This window comes from Ceratotherium simum, chromosome 1 (assembly GCF_057802395.1).
Source record: "Ceratotherium simum simum isolate JZ-2026a chromosome 1, ASM5780239v1, whole genome shotgun sequence".
Lineage (NCBI taxonomy): Eukaryota > Metazoa > Chordata > Mammalia > Perissodactyla > Rhinocerotidae > Ceratotherium > Ceratotherium simum.
In genome coordinates, this window is record NC_141900.1 from 86,057,912 (window position 1) to 86,073,553 (window position 15,642).

At 37.8% G+C, this 15,642-nt stretch overlaps 1 protein-coding gene across 2 annotated transcripts in view; it reads right to left on the reverse strand.

The window, feature by feature from the left end:
* Positions 1 to 15,642, reverse strand: part of UBE2H (ubiquitin conjugating enzyme E2 H) — a 101,243-nt gene that overhangs the window by 14,605 nt on the left and 70,996 nt on the right. The window contains exons 4-5 of one of the 2 annotated variants that reach the window (XM_004418690.3): positions 8,563 to 8,602; positions 6,665 to 6,717 (exon numbers count right to left, since the gene is read on the reverse strand). The exons of the other annotated variant lie outside the window; for it this stretch is intronic. Of the exons in view, the coding sequence (XP_004418747.1) occupies positions 6,665 to 6,717; positions 8,563 to 8,602 (93 nt within the window). The remainder of the gene's footprint in view (positions 1 to 6,664; positions 6,718 to 8,562; positions 8,603 to 15,642) is intronic. 2 annotated transcript variants of the gene reach the window in all.

Consider the following 15,642-nt stretch of genomic DNA (forward strand, 5'->3'; position numbering starts at 1 on the left):
TTACAATCTGAACACAGTGGAATTCTACTTCCAAAAAGGAGGAGGAGTCAGAAACCTATACACTCCCATCAACTGGAGGGTCAGCATTGCATATGATCAAACAGTTGATACATATGAAAAAGATATGGTAAGCAGTGGGCCCTAAAAGATGTCCGACATCCCCTTGAGGAAAACCTTAAGCCAATCAGGAGGGATGCCTTCAGATAGACAAGTGGACTTGAAAGAAGAAATGGTTTTGAGATTAAAAATATTCTCTAAAATAACTAATTTGAACCCAATTTCAATGACAAAAAACTTATTTCTATAGTTGTTTTGAGGGCACATGCATCACGGCAAGCTGAAGTAGACCACCACAAAGATTTCCTGCGGTCCTGTGGCACGGAGCCAGGTGGCCACACAGCTTGCCACACTGTATTTAGCTTACCAAATGCTAACATGCTGCTAATGGAACAATATATCCAGCCACCAATCTGCTAGATGATAAATTCAAGAATGTATCCAATTACTTAACTAAGACGGTCTTCTGTGTGGATAAAATACACAAAAGGTCTGAACACATGAGATTTATGTATGTTCTCATCTTTTAAAGATAGAATAAGGTCTCATGAAGAGGGTCATGAAAGCAAACAACAAACACCTCCCTGCTCATGCCCCTCAAAAAAACAAAACAAAATGAGCAATTAGTAGGAATTAACAAGAATTAGTAGTTAAACAAGTTTTTGCAATATACATGATACATTTAATCTCACTAGTGATAGCATTACAGTTTTTAAGTATTCCAAGATAAAAACATGGATTTCTGCTATATGTGAGAAAGGGCAATGTCAAAGATGTAGGGTACTAAAACCCGGAAGAATAGCAGATACATTCTGCTGAGTGCCAGATCACCAGGTCACCAACCAGAGGTGTGTAGTTACATAACACAGAACATTTTAGAGCATTCCACGGACTTAGAAAATCATCTCCCATCCACTGCCTAATTGCAGCTCCCTCCTCCCAATGTATTTAAACTGTAGAGATCTGCAGAAGAAAACGAATGTTACTACATAGATCAGAATGAAGAAAACAAGCTCTTGCTCATCAAAAACATCCCCCTTATTGCCATGTCAACCTCAAAACACTTCCCACCTTACTCAGGTGTTCTTTAGAGGTCAGTCATCCTAGTTCAAACCTGGCATGACCCTGCTTACCTCAAAAGATTGCAAGCTAAACATGGTAATAGGATTTGTTATTAACTTTCCAGAAATGAGGGCAGTTAATTTATAATTAGCTGGCTGGGTATTCTTATAATCATACTAAAACTCATTATTAAAGTGTTTAATTACTAGACAATAATTTAGTTTGTCCTTACCGTTAGAAAAGAACAAGATAACTTCATGCAATTACAAGATAAGTGGCCATGCATGGGGAAAGACTTTACCTATACACAGTGATCACAAGCAAATGAAGAGAAAACAAATCCATATAATCACTACTGAGCCCTGAAACTACAGCCCCAAAGAAAGCAGAATATAGCTGTGGCTGTCCTTCAGGGCCATAGCCTGGCCCATGTCCCACGATCCACAAAGCCCGGACCACTCCATGGTTCTAATGCTGACCACCAGTGAATGTTAATGTGGTGTTTTTAATGAATTTCCACTAAGTTGTTCAACCCAAGAAGACCCCATTTTTCTGTGTGTAGCTATTTAAACTCGGGCCTCATACCAATACCACATATGAATATCTCCAAGCAGACAGATAAAGGAGGTGGATCACAGAGCTAAGTACTATTGAAGCCATCAAATCCAAAACTCAGCCTATTTCTTTTTATCTACTACAGTTGACATTTCTCCCATAGTACTCCCAAGAAATTGCTCTACCTGGCCTCTGTCTAGGAGACCCATAATGACATCCAGCTGTTCCAAAGGCAGAATGATGTTTGTGATTCCAACATGGATGGATCAATACTGAGTTCTCAAGCCTGTTCAGACAGTAGTTGTTAGCCAATCAATCATCCATGCAGACAGACACATATATCTCTTGTCTGTGTAACTACACTAAAATGTCTAGAAACATAAGTTAGCAAACACTAAGGCAACACAAAGCATTATTTTTAGATACCATCACCTTCAGCCAAAATCTGAATTGTTTGGAAAGATTCACAGGCTATCTAACTGAAAAGAGGGACGGAATACGTATTTCCAACACGGGAAAGCTGAAATTCATTTAGCAGCTTAAATTCATTGGGCCACAGCATAGTACTACTAAATAAATTTATGGTTTAAAAGTTTTCTAAATGTCTAGTAAAAGAAATTTTGTTTCTCTGTTCTAATCCTAATCTCCAAGTCCCCTAAGCATTCCTTTTGTTGTAGTCAACTTCATTTGTCTGTTATTGACTCGCCAGATAACTCTAGGGTAAGTAATTTCCAAATGTTGATTTTTCTCACCAGTAAAATAAGAGGAGTATCCAGTCCATTGGCTACCCTAAGGGTGAGAATAAAACTGTAAACTGCTCAATTTATAAAACTGTTTTCCACCTTACTTGTCCACAACTTAAACCACAACAAAAGAAATTTGCCAAGTGAGGCAAGAAATGAGTAAAATGAAAGTTGGAGAGAGAAAGACAATTTGCAGGAGTCAAGTACGCGTGTCCCAGAAGGGTGGGGGGGGAATTAAAGCTGTACTGTAGTGAAGGTACCTGAGTTTCCAGAAGTGTGGGTTGAAAAGACAACTAGATACAATATATCTTGGAGTAAAAAGGAAAACTGGAAAATAGAAGGGAGCTTACAAAGCTACCTATGGCTTAATGAACTCTCCTTCCATCAGTCTAAAATTACAGTTGTTTTTGAAACTGATATCCAGATCCCACTGGCTGCATTTTAAATTTTCCAGAGCTTTTATCATTACTGTCTGGAAGAGCAGGAAGGGACGTAAAAAAAGATGCTATCATACAGGAAGCCAAAATGAATCAATTTTGTGATGGCATCTGCTACTTTCTTTTAATGTCACAAGAGTAACAATAGTAACTTCATACTCAATAGACAACTTCATACTGATGACAAGCATCTTTACAAAATTAACTGTTACCCACTATAATTAGCTCTCTTGTAAGGTTAAATAATATAAAATTAAAAATTACTGGGTGATTAAACTACAGTTATACCAATTTTGAACTTCTGAATGAACTGCATGTACACTTGGCAAAGAAAAACAGGATGAGAACAGAAGCAATGAGTCAAATGGGCTATTAGAAATCAAGTTTCTTTTGGTGGTGGGGGGTTGGAATAGAGGACTAAATTTGCTGGACACATCAACATGGTTTATTATCAGGATATGATAAGTATAAATCTGAAATTTCAACTGGAAATTGCTGTTATATTACAAATATGTATATTCACTGCACAGTACACACCCTCAGGCAAAGTTAATAGCAGGAAATTTCACAAGTAATTCTCTGCTCCTTACCGTATTATATACAATAGAGGTGTTGAAACAAGTTTTGGTTGCCAGACTAACCCTTTCGCTTTTCAGACATATTTGAACTTTCTCCTCTTAGTTGTTTTGTATTAAATTACATTTTTTTGGTCCTTTGAACTAAGATTCTCTCAAGAATTACAGGAAGAAACTGAGTGATTCAGAATTCACCAATTATGAACTAACCTTCAATGCCAGAGGCTTTAGCAGTTTATAATAAAAATTTAGATCTCAAGATCAGTTAACTCTAAAAGAAACTTCAAGGTCATTTGAACAAACCTGTTCTACCAGTACTTTTATATAAATAGTATTTACCTGCTCCTAAAGCTTTCTATGAAAGAATGTTGAATTTTCTTGAGGAATAGTTTGGGTTTGAGCAAAATGTCAAAATAATTCTCTCATGCAGAGTATACTTTTGACTACATTCTAAAAATATTTCTTCTTGGTTTCTCCCACTTACCTGTAATGTTAGTGTATCCATGCTCTTGTATTATGGAATACTTAATGATAACTCATACACATGTAAATCAAATGTGGTTTAATTCTTGTTACTAAATGCTTTGCAAGGTAATACAAGAACATATTCTAACATTTTACAGACATGATGAAACCTTAATCATGTTGGCCTTCTGCTTTAAAGTCTGTTCTGAACCTCATACACTTTGGAAAACAGTCTGCCAGCTTCTCAAATGATTAAACAAAGAGTTACCATGTCATTCAGCAATTCCACCCCTAGGTACATACCCAAGAGAAATGAAAACATATGTCCACATAGAAACTTATGCACCAATATTTACAGAGACATTATTCATAATAGCCAAAAGGTAGAAACTACTCAAATGTCCATCATCTGACAAATGGATAAAAACGTGATTATCTGTACAATGGAATATTATTTGGTCATAAAAAGGAATGAAGTACTGATACATGCTACATGGATGAATCCTGAAAACATACGAAGTGAAAAGAGCCAGTCACAAAAGACCACATATTATATAATTCCATTTATAAGAAATGTCCAGACTAGGCAAATCCATAGAGACAAAAAGTTGATTAGTTGTTGCCTAAGGCTGGGGGTGGGGGGTTAGGGGGATAATGGGGTCATAGCTAAAGGGTATGGGTTTTCTTTCTGAGGTGATGAAAATGTTCTATGATGAAAATGTGGTAATGGTTGTACATAACTGTGAATATACTAAGAACTATCAAATGACACACTTTAAATGGGTGAATTTTATGTATGTGAGTTATAATTCAACAAAGCTGTTATTAAAAAAAGATCTGTTCTAAGATGTGAGGTACCGAGAATCAGCAAACCTCTTCCACAAAGCTTTTCTGGTCAATAGTAAAAGAATTAGCTAAACTCAAGTCCAATTTACTTTATTGTAATTGGAATCAGCTTGCACTATTTTGTTATGTACATTTCTAAAATGTGAGTGCAGTTTAAGAAAATATATCATTACATCAGATATTCCAGGCAGACTGCCATGAGACATTTTCTACCAAAAAACCATCTTAAAAGGAATCCATTTAACCAATCTCAGTATATGTTCCTTCTCGTTGCCTCATCTCCTTATAAGACGTCGTTTCCCTAAAACTCTCACGTTAAACAGTACTGGGCATGATGAATTCACTCCTTCATTCAACAAATATCTGAACATTTACTGCACACTAGGCACTGTTTTAGGCACTTGTATACATGTGTGTGCATATGTACACACACACGCACACACATACGACCAAGTCCCTGCTCTTGTGGAGCTTACAATCTAATAGGACAAGATAAACAATAAACAAATACTGGTTTTAAAGACAGGATTTTAAAACAGGGTGCTGTGCTATGGAAGGGTGTTATTTTAGATGGGAGTGTCTTGGAAAGGAGGCTTCTCCAAGGAAGTAATGTTTGAGGTGAGAAAAGAAGGTGCGAGCCACACAAAGATCAGGGAAGGTCACTCCAGGCAGAGGAAATTATTCTTAAATGGCAGAGTCAAGAGGAGGAAAAAAAAAATGGATTAATTGTGTGTTGCTGGTGACCAACCTTCCTCAGTGATTCTCACGCACCATCCTAGTACAAGGATGTCTGGCAAGGTGATGCGCAGGTTCACCTTGCGAATAAGGTGGCTGGAATAAGACGTCTTAAGTACCTTAAACTGTTAAAAGGTCTCACAACTCTTCAACAAGAGGAGGCCATCTCTGGTTAACTCTAGCCTAAAGTGTTCGTTCCCCCTTCTTCTTCTACCTCTCAGCAACTGTTTATTGTCTATACCACTCCTTCTTTCAAACACATCGGTGCAAGGCACTGTGCTAGGAGCGCTGAGACTTAAAGACAAATCAGACACACACTCCGAAGACCTTAAGCGGGAAATAACCTAGTAGCACAAAAAATGTAGGCATAAACAACAAACACAAGGCAGAAAAGCGGGTCACAAAAAAAAGAGCTATAAAATGTAAGAGTAGCTAGAGATTACTCCTAGCTGGAGCATCAGGGGAAGCTTCATGGGGCGGGGGCACGAGAGCAGGGAGAGTCTGTGATGCCTGAGGACTTGGATATGTGAGGGAATAAACAGATTGATTTGTTGTAATCTTAATTAACTTTAAATATATTTTAAAATATTTTTAGCTCCCCAACCAAGTTACAAGCTTAGGGAGAGATGGTCTGATAATCCCTATATCTCTCTGTGATATTCAGCACAGTATTTTGTGGAGCTAGGCAATTCATTGTTGATTCACTGTAAGAGATGTCAATTTCGGCACTGAAGGCAAGCCTGAATTAGTCTTCACTTCATAACGAAGTTTAGGCCTTTGAAACAGATGATCCCCCCCAAACCTCTTAATACCTCATTTCATTTCATAGAGACATTCCTAAGAGTTTTTCCAAAACTAAAAGGTATTACAGATAAACACACATATAATGTACTTCTGAATACACACATATGTAAAATGTTTGCAAATGTATTTGTATGTCTGCATATGTGCATCACTATACCTTAATCTCAGAACCTCACAAGATTATTTTAAATAAACTCCCACTGCTAAACCAAAGTTTGTACTTGTGAGAAAATATTTTTTTCACTGATCAGATTTTCCCATCCAGGCCTTCAAAATCCCTTCCCAGTCCCAACAAAACATCTTAAACCAAAGAAAAAAAGCCAAATGACATTTTTTTAAGGCAGTGTCTCAACATCTCTAAAAAATATTCCATGGCCAAACTCACCATAGAGAGCTGTCCAAGTTTGATTAATTACATCTAGACACACAGTTCCTGACCTGAAACAGATGGAAAGAATGGCATTTTTTTAAAAATTAGGAAGTTAGTTGCATGTATCTGGCAACTAATTTTATTTATTAAGAAAAATACTTTTAATAGATCATTAAAAAAAAAAAAAGAATCCCAGTTGGGGAACATATGATGAGGAGCAGAATATATACAAAGTTTTAAGTGTCTCCTTACAGGCTATTAGGGAAAAACAGTCACCACACAATGGAGAAATCAGACAACACCTTAACCAGGTGATGAGAATTAACGCTGGTAACCAGGGGCAGGGAGACCTGTGTGACTCCAAATAGGATACCCTGAGAAGGACACAATATCACTTTGTGGTTTTCTGGCCTTAAGTGCATACTCTGAATCTAATGATAAGGAAACATCAAACAAACCCAAATTGAGGGACAGTCTATAAAATAACTGGTTTATATTCTTTAAAAATGTCAATTTTATAAAAAGTTGAGGAACTGTTCCAGATTAAAGTAGTTTAAAGAAACAAGACAACTAAACGTAATGCATTTGATTCTGTACTGGATTCTTTACTGAACAAAAAAAAAGTGCTAAAAAGCACATTATCGGAATATGGTAGTAGATTAAAAATTATTGCGTTAAGGGGGCCGGCCCCGTGGTGTAGTGGTTAAGTGCACACGCTCCACTGCTGGCGGCCCTGGTTTGGATTCCGGGCGCGCACCGACACACCGCTTGTCAGGCCATGCTGTGGCGGTGCCCCACATAAAATGGAGGAAGATCGGCAGGCATGTTAGCTCAGGGCCAGTCTTCCTCAGCAAAAAGAGGACAACTGGCATGGATGTTAGCTCAGGGCTGATCTTCCTCACACACACACACACACACAGAAAAATTAATGTTTATAAAAAAAAAAAAAAGTATTGCGTTAATATTCAATTCCTGAATCTGACGACTATACTGTGGTTACATAAGAGAATATCCTTGTTTTCAGGATGACTGATACACAAAAGTATTAAAGGACACTGGGGCATGATGTATGGATACAACCTACTCACACAGGGTTCAGAATACCTCATATGTACGCGTGTGTGTGTATATGCATATCATATCAAAATTTAGTGCCATGACAAGGAAAAACTGCAGAACAAATAATTATGCATTCTAAACAGCACTGGAAGTACAAAATAAGAGGCACTAGTATCACATTTTAAAATATCACTAACAAATATTAGAAGGAAAGAAGAGATAATTAAGATTCATTAACTGAAATGAAACTACAGTCATTCCTGTCTGCTTTACTCTCAAGAACTGAGAAATACTTTAAGGACTGAAAATAGTAAATCTGTATACTGAAAACAGATTTCTGAATTGTGTCTATACAAAGAGAATGGACACGTGAAATATTACAAATCCTAGCTAGATATCAAGAGAAATGAAGGACCCATTCATGACAATAGAAAAAACTAAGCAGTCCAATAGCAGAATTTGAACTAAATAGTTTAGAATACCTTAGGGCCAGCCCCATGGCTTAGCGGTTAAGTGCGCACGCTCCGCTACTGGCAGCCCCAGTTCGGATCCCGGGCGCGCACCGACGCACCACTTCTCCGGCCATGCTGAGGCCGCGTCCCACATACAGCAACTAGAAGGATGTGGAACTATGACATACAACTATCTACTGGGGCTTTGGGGGAAAAATAAATAAATAAAGTTTAGAATACCTTATCCTTGGGATTCTATTGTTTAAGTGACCATTCATACAGTCCTATCTGCTGATAAAATCCAAAAAGATAATTGAGGCTTTTTTTATAATGGAGAGAGAGATGAACTCTAATCAAGAGCAGTTGCTGCTAAGATTTAAACGTTTTTAAATAGTTACTTACGCTTCATCAATGTTGGGATGGAAAATTTTATTCATGAATCCTGTAAAAAGAGATGTTAATTAGCAGCAAAAAGTATCCAGAGAACAATTAGTTTTAAACTTCAGTATTGGAAACAATTTCAGTACTGGAAAAAGGTGATGATACCCACAACTCATTATTTTCAATCTTAGATCTTTGGTTACTGAGAAGACTATATTCTCCTGACAGTGTCAATTACTTAAAATACATCAGAATTCTATTATTCAAATGAGCTAACTTTGAGAGCAATGCAGCTTATACACAATAATCATTAAAAGAAATTGTTTTCTGAGCTATGAAATTACTCGCCAAGAAAATTTATAGTACTAAATGGTTTATACCTAGTGCCATGATAAAAGCTAAGAAAACTACTCTGACTCCCCCCTCAAAAGTTTTATTTTTCAGTCTCTAAATTTTCGAAGTTCTGCATTTGAACTTCTCCTTCTGAAGCTCAGTTACTGGTATCACTCTGCTACACTGTGTGCGGAACATGAATGAAGCTGTTGAAACGCTCAAGAAGCACCGCTTCCAAACCACACAGGATTTCGTAAGAACAGTGACCAAAATATTTCCTTTAACTTTAGTCTACTCATTCCAGGAAACCCACTTTTGATTAAAATTGGGGCAACTAAGAAATGAGGCAAGGAGTTAAAAAAAAATTCTGTAAGATGGCTATATCTGTCAGGGATTCAAGTTTCTTGATTTATTCCTAGAAAAATGAGTATGGACTTTAACAAATATATTGATATTTAAATTCCAAGGAGAAATTAATTTTCTAACTTAAAACCAGTGATTCAATCAATGTGTATACATGCAAATGACAATACTCTAAAGTGAGATCCACTGTCAAAGCTGTCATTTTATCATCCTTATTATCTCATTTCCATTTAAGATTTCCTTATTAGATTTCATACTTTCCATAAATTGAAGTTCCTTCCTAAAGTGACCATCACTAGTTACCCATCCCACATTCCCTCACTCCCCACCTCACATATTCTCTCTCCTTCATTCATTCAAAATATATTTGGTCAACATCTCCGTGTCAGGCACTGTGCTTGTTTAGGGTACAAAAATAAATAAGATGCTATTCTCAAGGAAGGAACTGAAGCAGGAGGACAAGAGATACCAAGAAATAACTGCACTGTGCACAAAGAGTTGACACGATCGGGGGAGTACACATGGGAAGAGGAAGATGTCAGGAAACATACAGAGAAGTGGCATTGAAGGAGGATCCTCAAGAATGAGTTGAAACAAAAGTCTTTTTCAAAAATCTAAGAAACTTCTCTAGACTTAGAAAATGGGGATAAGAATACAAAATCCTAAGTATTCCAGTCCTCGCTTGCTCTAGCCACTCTAAGTACTAATCATGCTTTTAATTTTTGTTTTTTTAATCCTTTGTGTTAAAATAGCTTAATGTTTTACTTACTACTATCAAGAGAGCCCATGCAATGTTTAAATGCAAAAAGAAAAGCCTTGTGTCCAATTACTGTTTCATATTAATTTTCATTAAGGAAATTAAAGACGTTTCAAAGTTTAGATTTAAGAGGTATGTGTTTATGAAGAGATTATACTAAACCAATGGCAATGTTCGTGTCTTAATGTTAAGAGAAAAAGCATAACAAGTCTCTGTAACCCTAGAAAAACACTAATACACGTGTCCAAGAAGACCTATGAGGATATCCATTGCAGCGTGTTTATAAAAGCCAAGAACCAAATTCAACCCTATCAAGAAGAGACTAGAGAACCTATAGCACATCCATATTGGGAGTCCTATACAGCCAAGGTAATGAACTAAGTCAGTATGTATCACTTTGGACACAGCCAAATTTGAGGGGAAAAAAAAGTTGCAGAATGATACATTTACAGCATGACACCATTTAGATAAACTAAAACAAAGCAGTACCACGTATCCTCTGTGGTAATAAGCATACAAAACTGTACTGGACCAACATATAGCAAACTTACAAGAGTATTATCTCAGTGAGGGTGAAGGGCCAAGGTCATGGTGGAAATAGGGAACAGAACAGAGAATCGTGATTAAAGATGAATTACCTGTAAAACTATATACCTTTTAAAAAGAGAGAGTGCTCGCTTCAGCAACACATATACCAAAAACAGATAATGTACTTGTATTTTATTTGCTCCATTTTTTTTAAGTGTGCACATAAGATTGAAAAAAAAAAAAACACTGGATGCAAATATGTACAAATGTCAACAGTGCTTAATTCTTAGTGGTGGGAATATTTTCTCCATTATACTTTTCAAATCACATCACCCCACCCCACCCACCACCCCTGTACCAGAAGCAAGATCACAGCAATGCAAAAGGGCTAGAAGGAAACAAACAAGTGTCAGTGGTAGCCAACCTTGCGAGACTCCCCCATTATTTCCACCACTACTCTTCTGACTTTCCAAAATTTCTCAAATGTATAGTTTTAATAGTTGAAAAAAAACTTTCAAATAGGGCCGGCCCCGTGGCTTAGCGGTTAAGTGCGCGCGCTCCGCTGCTGGCGGCCCGGGTTCAGATCCCAGGCGCGCACCGACGCACCGCTTTTCAGGCCATGCTGAGGCCGCGTCCCACATATAGCAACTAGAAGGATGTGCAGCTGTGACATACAACTATCTACTGGGGCTTTGGGGGAAAAATAAATAAATAAAATCTTTAAAAAAAAAAAAAAAAGAAAAGAAAAAAACTTTCAAATAAAAAAATTATAACAGTAGCAAACATTCTATTGTGGACCTAATTATACATAGGTTGTCTAGTGCTGAACCCTTCTAAGGAAAAGAGTCACTAAAATCAACTATTTTATTTGAGATCTAATATTTTAAACACTCTTGTTTAAATAATACAAACTCATTACAAAAAAATCAGAAGATCCCCAGGTTATAAGGCACAGAGTCCTCAAAATCAGTTACATAAAGAAATATACTGCTATCACAACTGCCAAGAAACAAGTGGGAAACATTAATGTTTAGCCACTATACGGTTTAATTCAAGAGAAGCTACAATTTGCTTGAAGCTACAATTAGGAACTTAAACTTCATTCCTGATACTTAAAATCCTGTCTCTGCTAGAATTGTCTCAAGTAACACCCAGTGAAGCAATATCTGTGGTAAAAGTTCCCAATGCCAGCTAAAGGTAAGAATCACCTGGAGAGCTCTTTAGAAAACAGAAGTGCTATGCTAGAAGGTGGCAAGTGTCATGGAGAAAAACAGCAAAGAACGGGACTCGGAACAGGGATGCCAGGGTGGGGTTTGTACTTTTAATTAGAACGGTCAGGGAGGGCCTGAGAAGGTGACTCAATTTGAAGGAGGTGAGAGAGGAGTCATTCAGTGTTTAGGGAAAGAGGGTCTCCACAGCAGGAACAGCCAAGTGGAAAGTGCATCAGGCATTTGCTTGATGTGTCTGAAGACCAGCAAAGGGACTAGTGAAACTGACGTGGAGTGAATAAGGAGCAGAGGACTAGAAGTGAGGTCAAAGGTGACGAGCATTTGCGGGCCCTATTAAGGATACTGAGTGAGGTAGGAAGCCACCTAGACTAGTGCTAGAGCAGAGAGATATATACACAAATCCTTCTTTAAGTTTGTTTTTAACAAAAGGCTTATCTCCTAAAAAAGGCTAATTAGGACACAGCTCAGTCAGCTCAATGGCAGATCTCAAGCAAAATGGAATGAGCTGTCTCTCCTACAGTAAGAATGAAGCTTCAATAATTTGATGTCACAGGGAAACTCACAGGTGTAAGTTAAGAAAACAGCTACAGTGAAAAGAGCTTTAAATGTTTATCAAAGCTGAGAACTGTTTGGTGGGTACCAGGGGCAAGGGAGTCGGGGGGGGCTGGCACAAGGGGTGAACGGAGGCATTTACATGGTGACGGACAAATAATAATGTACAACTAAAATTTCACAATGTTATAAGCTATTAAGACATCAGTAAAAAAAAAAAAAATCAACCTAAAAAAAAAAAAAAAACCTGCCTCTGAAGGATTAAGGTGCCTCCCTCCTTGTATGAGGACTGGAGATTACATTTGGAATCAAAATAGTTTCCACACTGTTTTCAATTAAATCTAGATTTTGGCTTGGTTAGGTCCAAGAGTACATAATAGAGAGGGCCAAAAAGGACTTAGTAAACATATTCGTTAGTGATAAACGGGTTGGAGCCCAGTCTCCAGTGCCTCTGCTAAGTACAAAACACCACTGAGTTCTGAGATAGAAGGCAGAATCAGACTGGAAAGAGAAAAGTACTAACAGGGACTTGGGTTCTAGTCCCAACTCTGCTATTAACTGCAGGCTTTGGGCAGGTCACTTTACTTCTGGGGGCCTGTTTCTGATCTCCAAAATCTCCACTCTTATTCTGTTTCTAAAGGGACTATCAGCTCTAAAAATCTAGGAGTTAGTAACACGGCCAGAGCTCTGAGAACAGAAGACTTAAGGGAATGTGTTCAATGGTTAAGTCCATAAAGGAAATTCATTCCGTAAGCCACCTTTTTAGGCACAGAAATAGTCTGGATAATATAATACAAAGCTACCAACATGCTAAAATACCACAAGGAGACACACAAACCACTGACTCTTCCAAAGCAGGCAAAACAGAGTTTATAACCTTGCCTTTGAGGAACAAGCACAGCCAGACCAATTCTACCAACAATTTCCAGACTACAATGATCTCTTCCCACACCAGGCTTTTTCAATTGTTAGAAAAATATCCAAAGCAAATAAACGGAAAGAAGCATATATATCTCCTTTACATTTGTTCTTGGACAAGCTGAGGACAGCACTTCTGGCAAAGCCATTTACATTCTGAATAATGATGGCAACAATGCAACTTCTGGACGAGAAGGGGAGGAGACTGAGAAAGAAGAGGCCAGGAATTCAGAGAAGGAACGTTCTCAGGACTGAGCGTGTTTGCCCTGGCATGTTTTCCTTCCTTTTGGCAACGCTATCACCACAATAATGAATATGTCTGCAACAAGAGAATTTTCCCAACACTTGTTTCCATTCGACCAGGAACTATTTTGAAGATATTTTAAGAGAACATATTTTGAAAATTGCTTTTATGGAAACATGATAAGTAGAAGCAGCAAGTCATTTTTAATCTAAATGATTTAAGATTTTATTCACTACCAGACATTTTCAAATGATATACTTCAGTGACTTGACCAGATAAAATTCAGAACTCCTTTGTTTAAATCTTTTGGACAATTATTCTCTGGCATGGCTCAAGCACTTGTAAAAAAAAAAAAAAAAAAAAAAAAGGGCAGGGGGACAACAGGAACAAAGCTTTAGCTAAAATCTCACTGCCTGTCCTCTATCTTTTAGCAGAAGGGAATCAAGTGATTTATAATTCTGGAGGAGGAATCCAAATCGTGCTTAGCTGATATAAAACTACGTATCTTCGAAAATAAAAGCACAGATTATTAAAACAGAAAAATATGCCATACTTTTTTGCTTGTTCCACTCGAATACTCAACTGCTTCTAGAAAAACAAATCTCTTGACCCATAGGCTAATAGGCAGAGAAAGTAAATAACATCGTGCTGAGTCATGCTAAAAACTAGTTTTTATTTCAGCCTGTTTCTGTGTCCAATCCCAGGAGGGATCTGTACAAAGTTGCACACACTTTCAAGTAACTTCTGATATTGGGGTCAATACATACATAAGACAGGCAAAAATCCATTGTATTTTTCACTTTTGTTTCCTTTATTTGTGAGGATCTTTTTAATGATGAAATTTGTGGATAGAATGAAATACCTAAGGCCAGTCATCTATCCAGAAATTCCATTCAGAATAATCTTGAAGAAATAAGAGGTCAAACAAGTGACTCATGAAACACGGTAAATCCACCTTAAGGTAAACAGGTAAAAAGCGCCAAAGGCAAAAACGGTAGCTGTATCCCAGGGGTAAAATGAGCCTGGAGCGCAGACAGCTGAGGCAGCTGTGGCTGACGCAATTTAATTATAAGCTTACGAATTCCTGTGAGAAAATAGTAAGTGCATACATTAAATTATTCTGATATTCTATCTTCAGGACAAATGCCCATAAAAAGTAGACCATTCAGAATCAAATTCTTTAATTCTACTTTTTTAAAGTAAACATAATTGTTTAAAATACATTTATTAAAGATTGAATCTTATCTCCCCTAGCAGTATCTCAGACTACAAATTTTTTAAGGGCAATAACTTGGGTCTCCATTCCTAGCATGCAGGAGGTGACCAGAATTGGGGTGTTCCAGCTAAAAAAGGGGTGGGGATGCTGCCAGCTTCACTAGCGACAGCCATACTGCCAGCTTTGTGCATCAGTGCACACTTGGATAGATTTTCATCTTACCTCAGACAGCCAGGCCCAGCCCGTGGCAGCCTGCACCAGGCAGAAGTCTCTTCATAGAGCTGAGCCTTTCCTACTCAGGAGAGATGGACCTGGGCCGGTCTCTTCTTGGGTGAGGAACCAAGCAAGGAGCTCACTCTCAATGCCCTGTGTCATGGGAACTTCTGAACTGATCCTGTGTGTGTTCAGGAGATCTAAACTCAACAAGGGGTCCTCTTTTCTGTTTCTTCCTTTCTCTCTGAATATATGGAATCTGAGGAGGGGGCTGGATGGATAAGAAAAGTTCATTTATAACTAAGAAAAGGTGAAGTGTTATCCTTCAACAGCATAATCCTTCCACCAACCTAGCAGATTACCAAAACCTGCAGCCTTAAATCTACTCTCCTGTAGTTTCATTTTTGGAAGATTGTAATCTCTTTGCTGTCTCCATAGTTTATCTTTCACTCTCCTGGTAATTCATACAACCACACTGTCCGAATCAAGCAGCATTTATTTTCACAGTCAGAGGCAGTATAGAACACAGCAGACTTGAAACTGCAAGACCCAATCTCAAGTCTCTGCCACTCCTATTAAACAAGGTCATGGTTAAAAGATCAGGCTCCCATCAGCGTTGCGCAAGCTCAAGTTATTGAGTCTCTGCCTTTCTGTTTCCTTATTCATAAAGCTAGGTTAAATAATAGTATCCACATATCACAGGACTGTCCTGAAGAGTAAATGAATATATGAACAGCATTTGACCAGC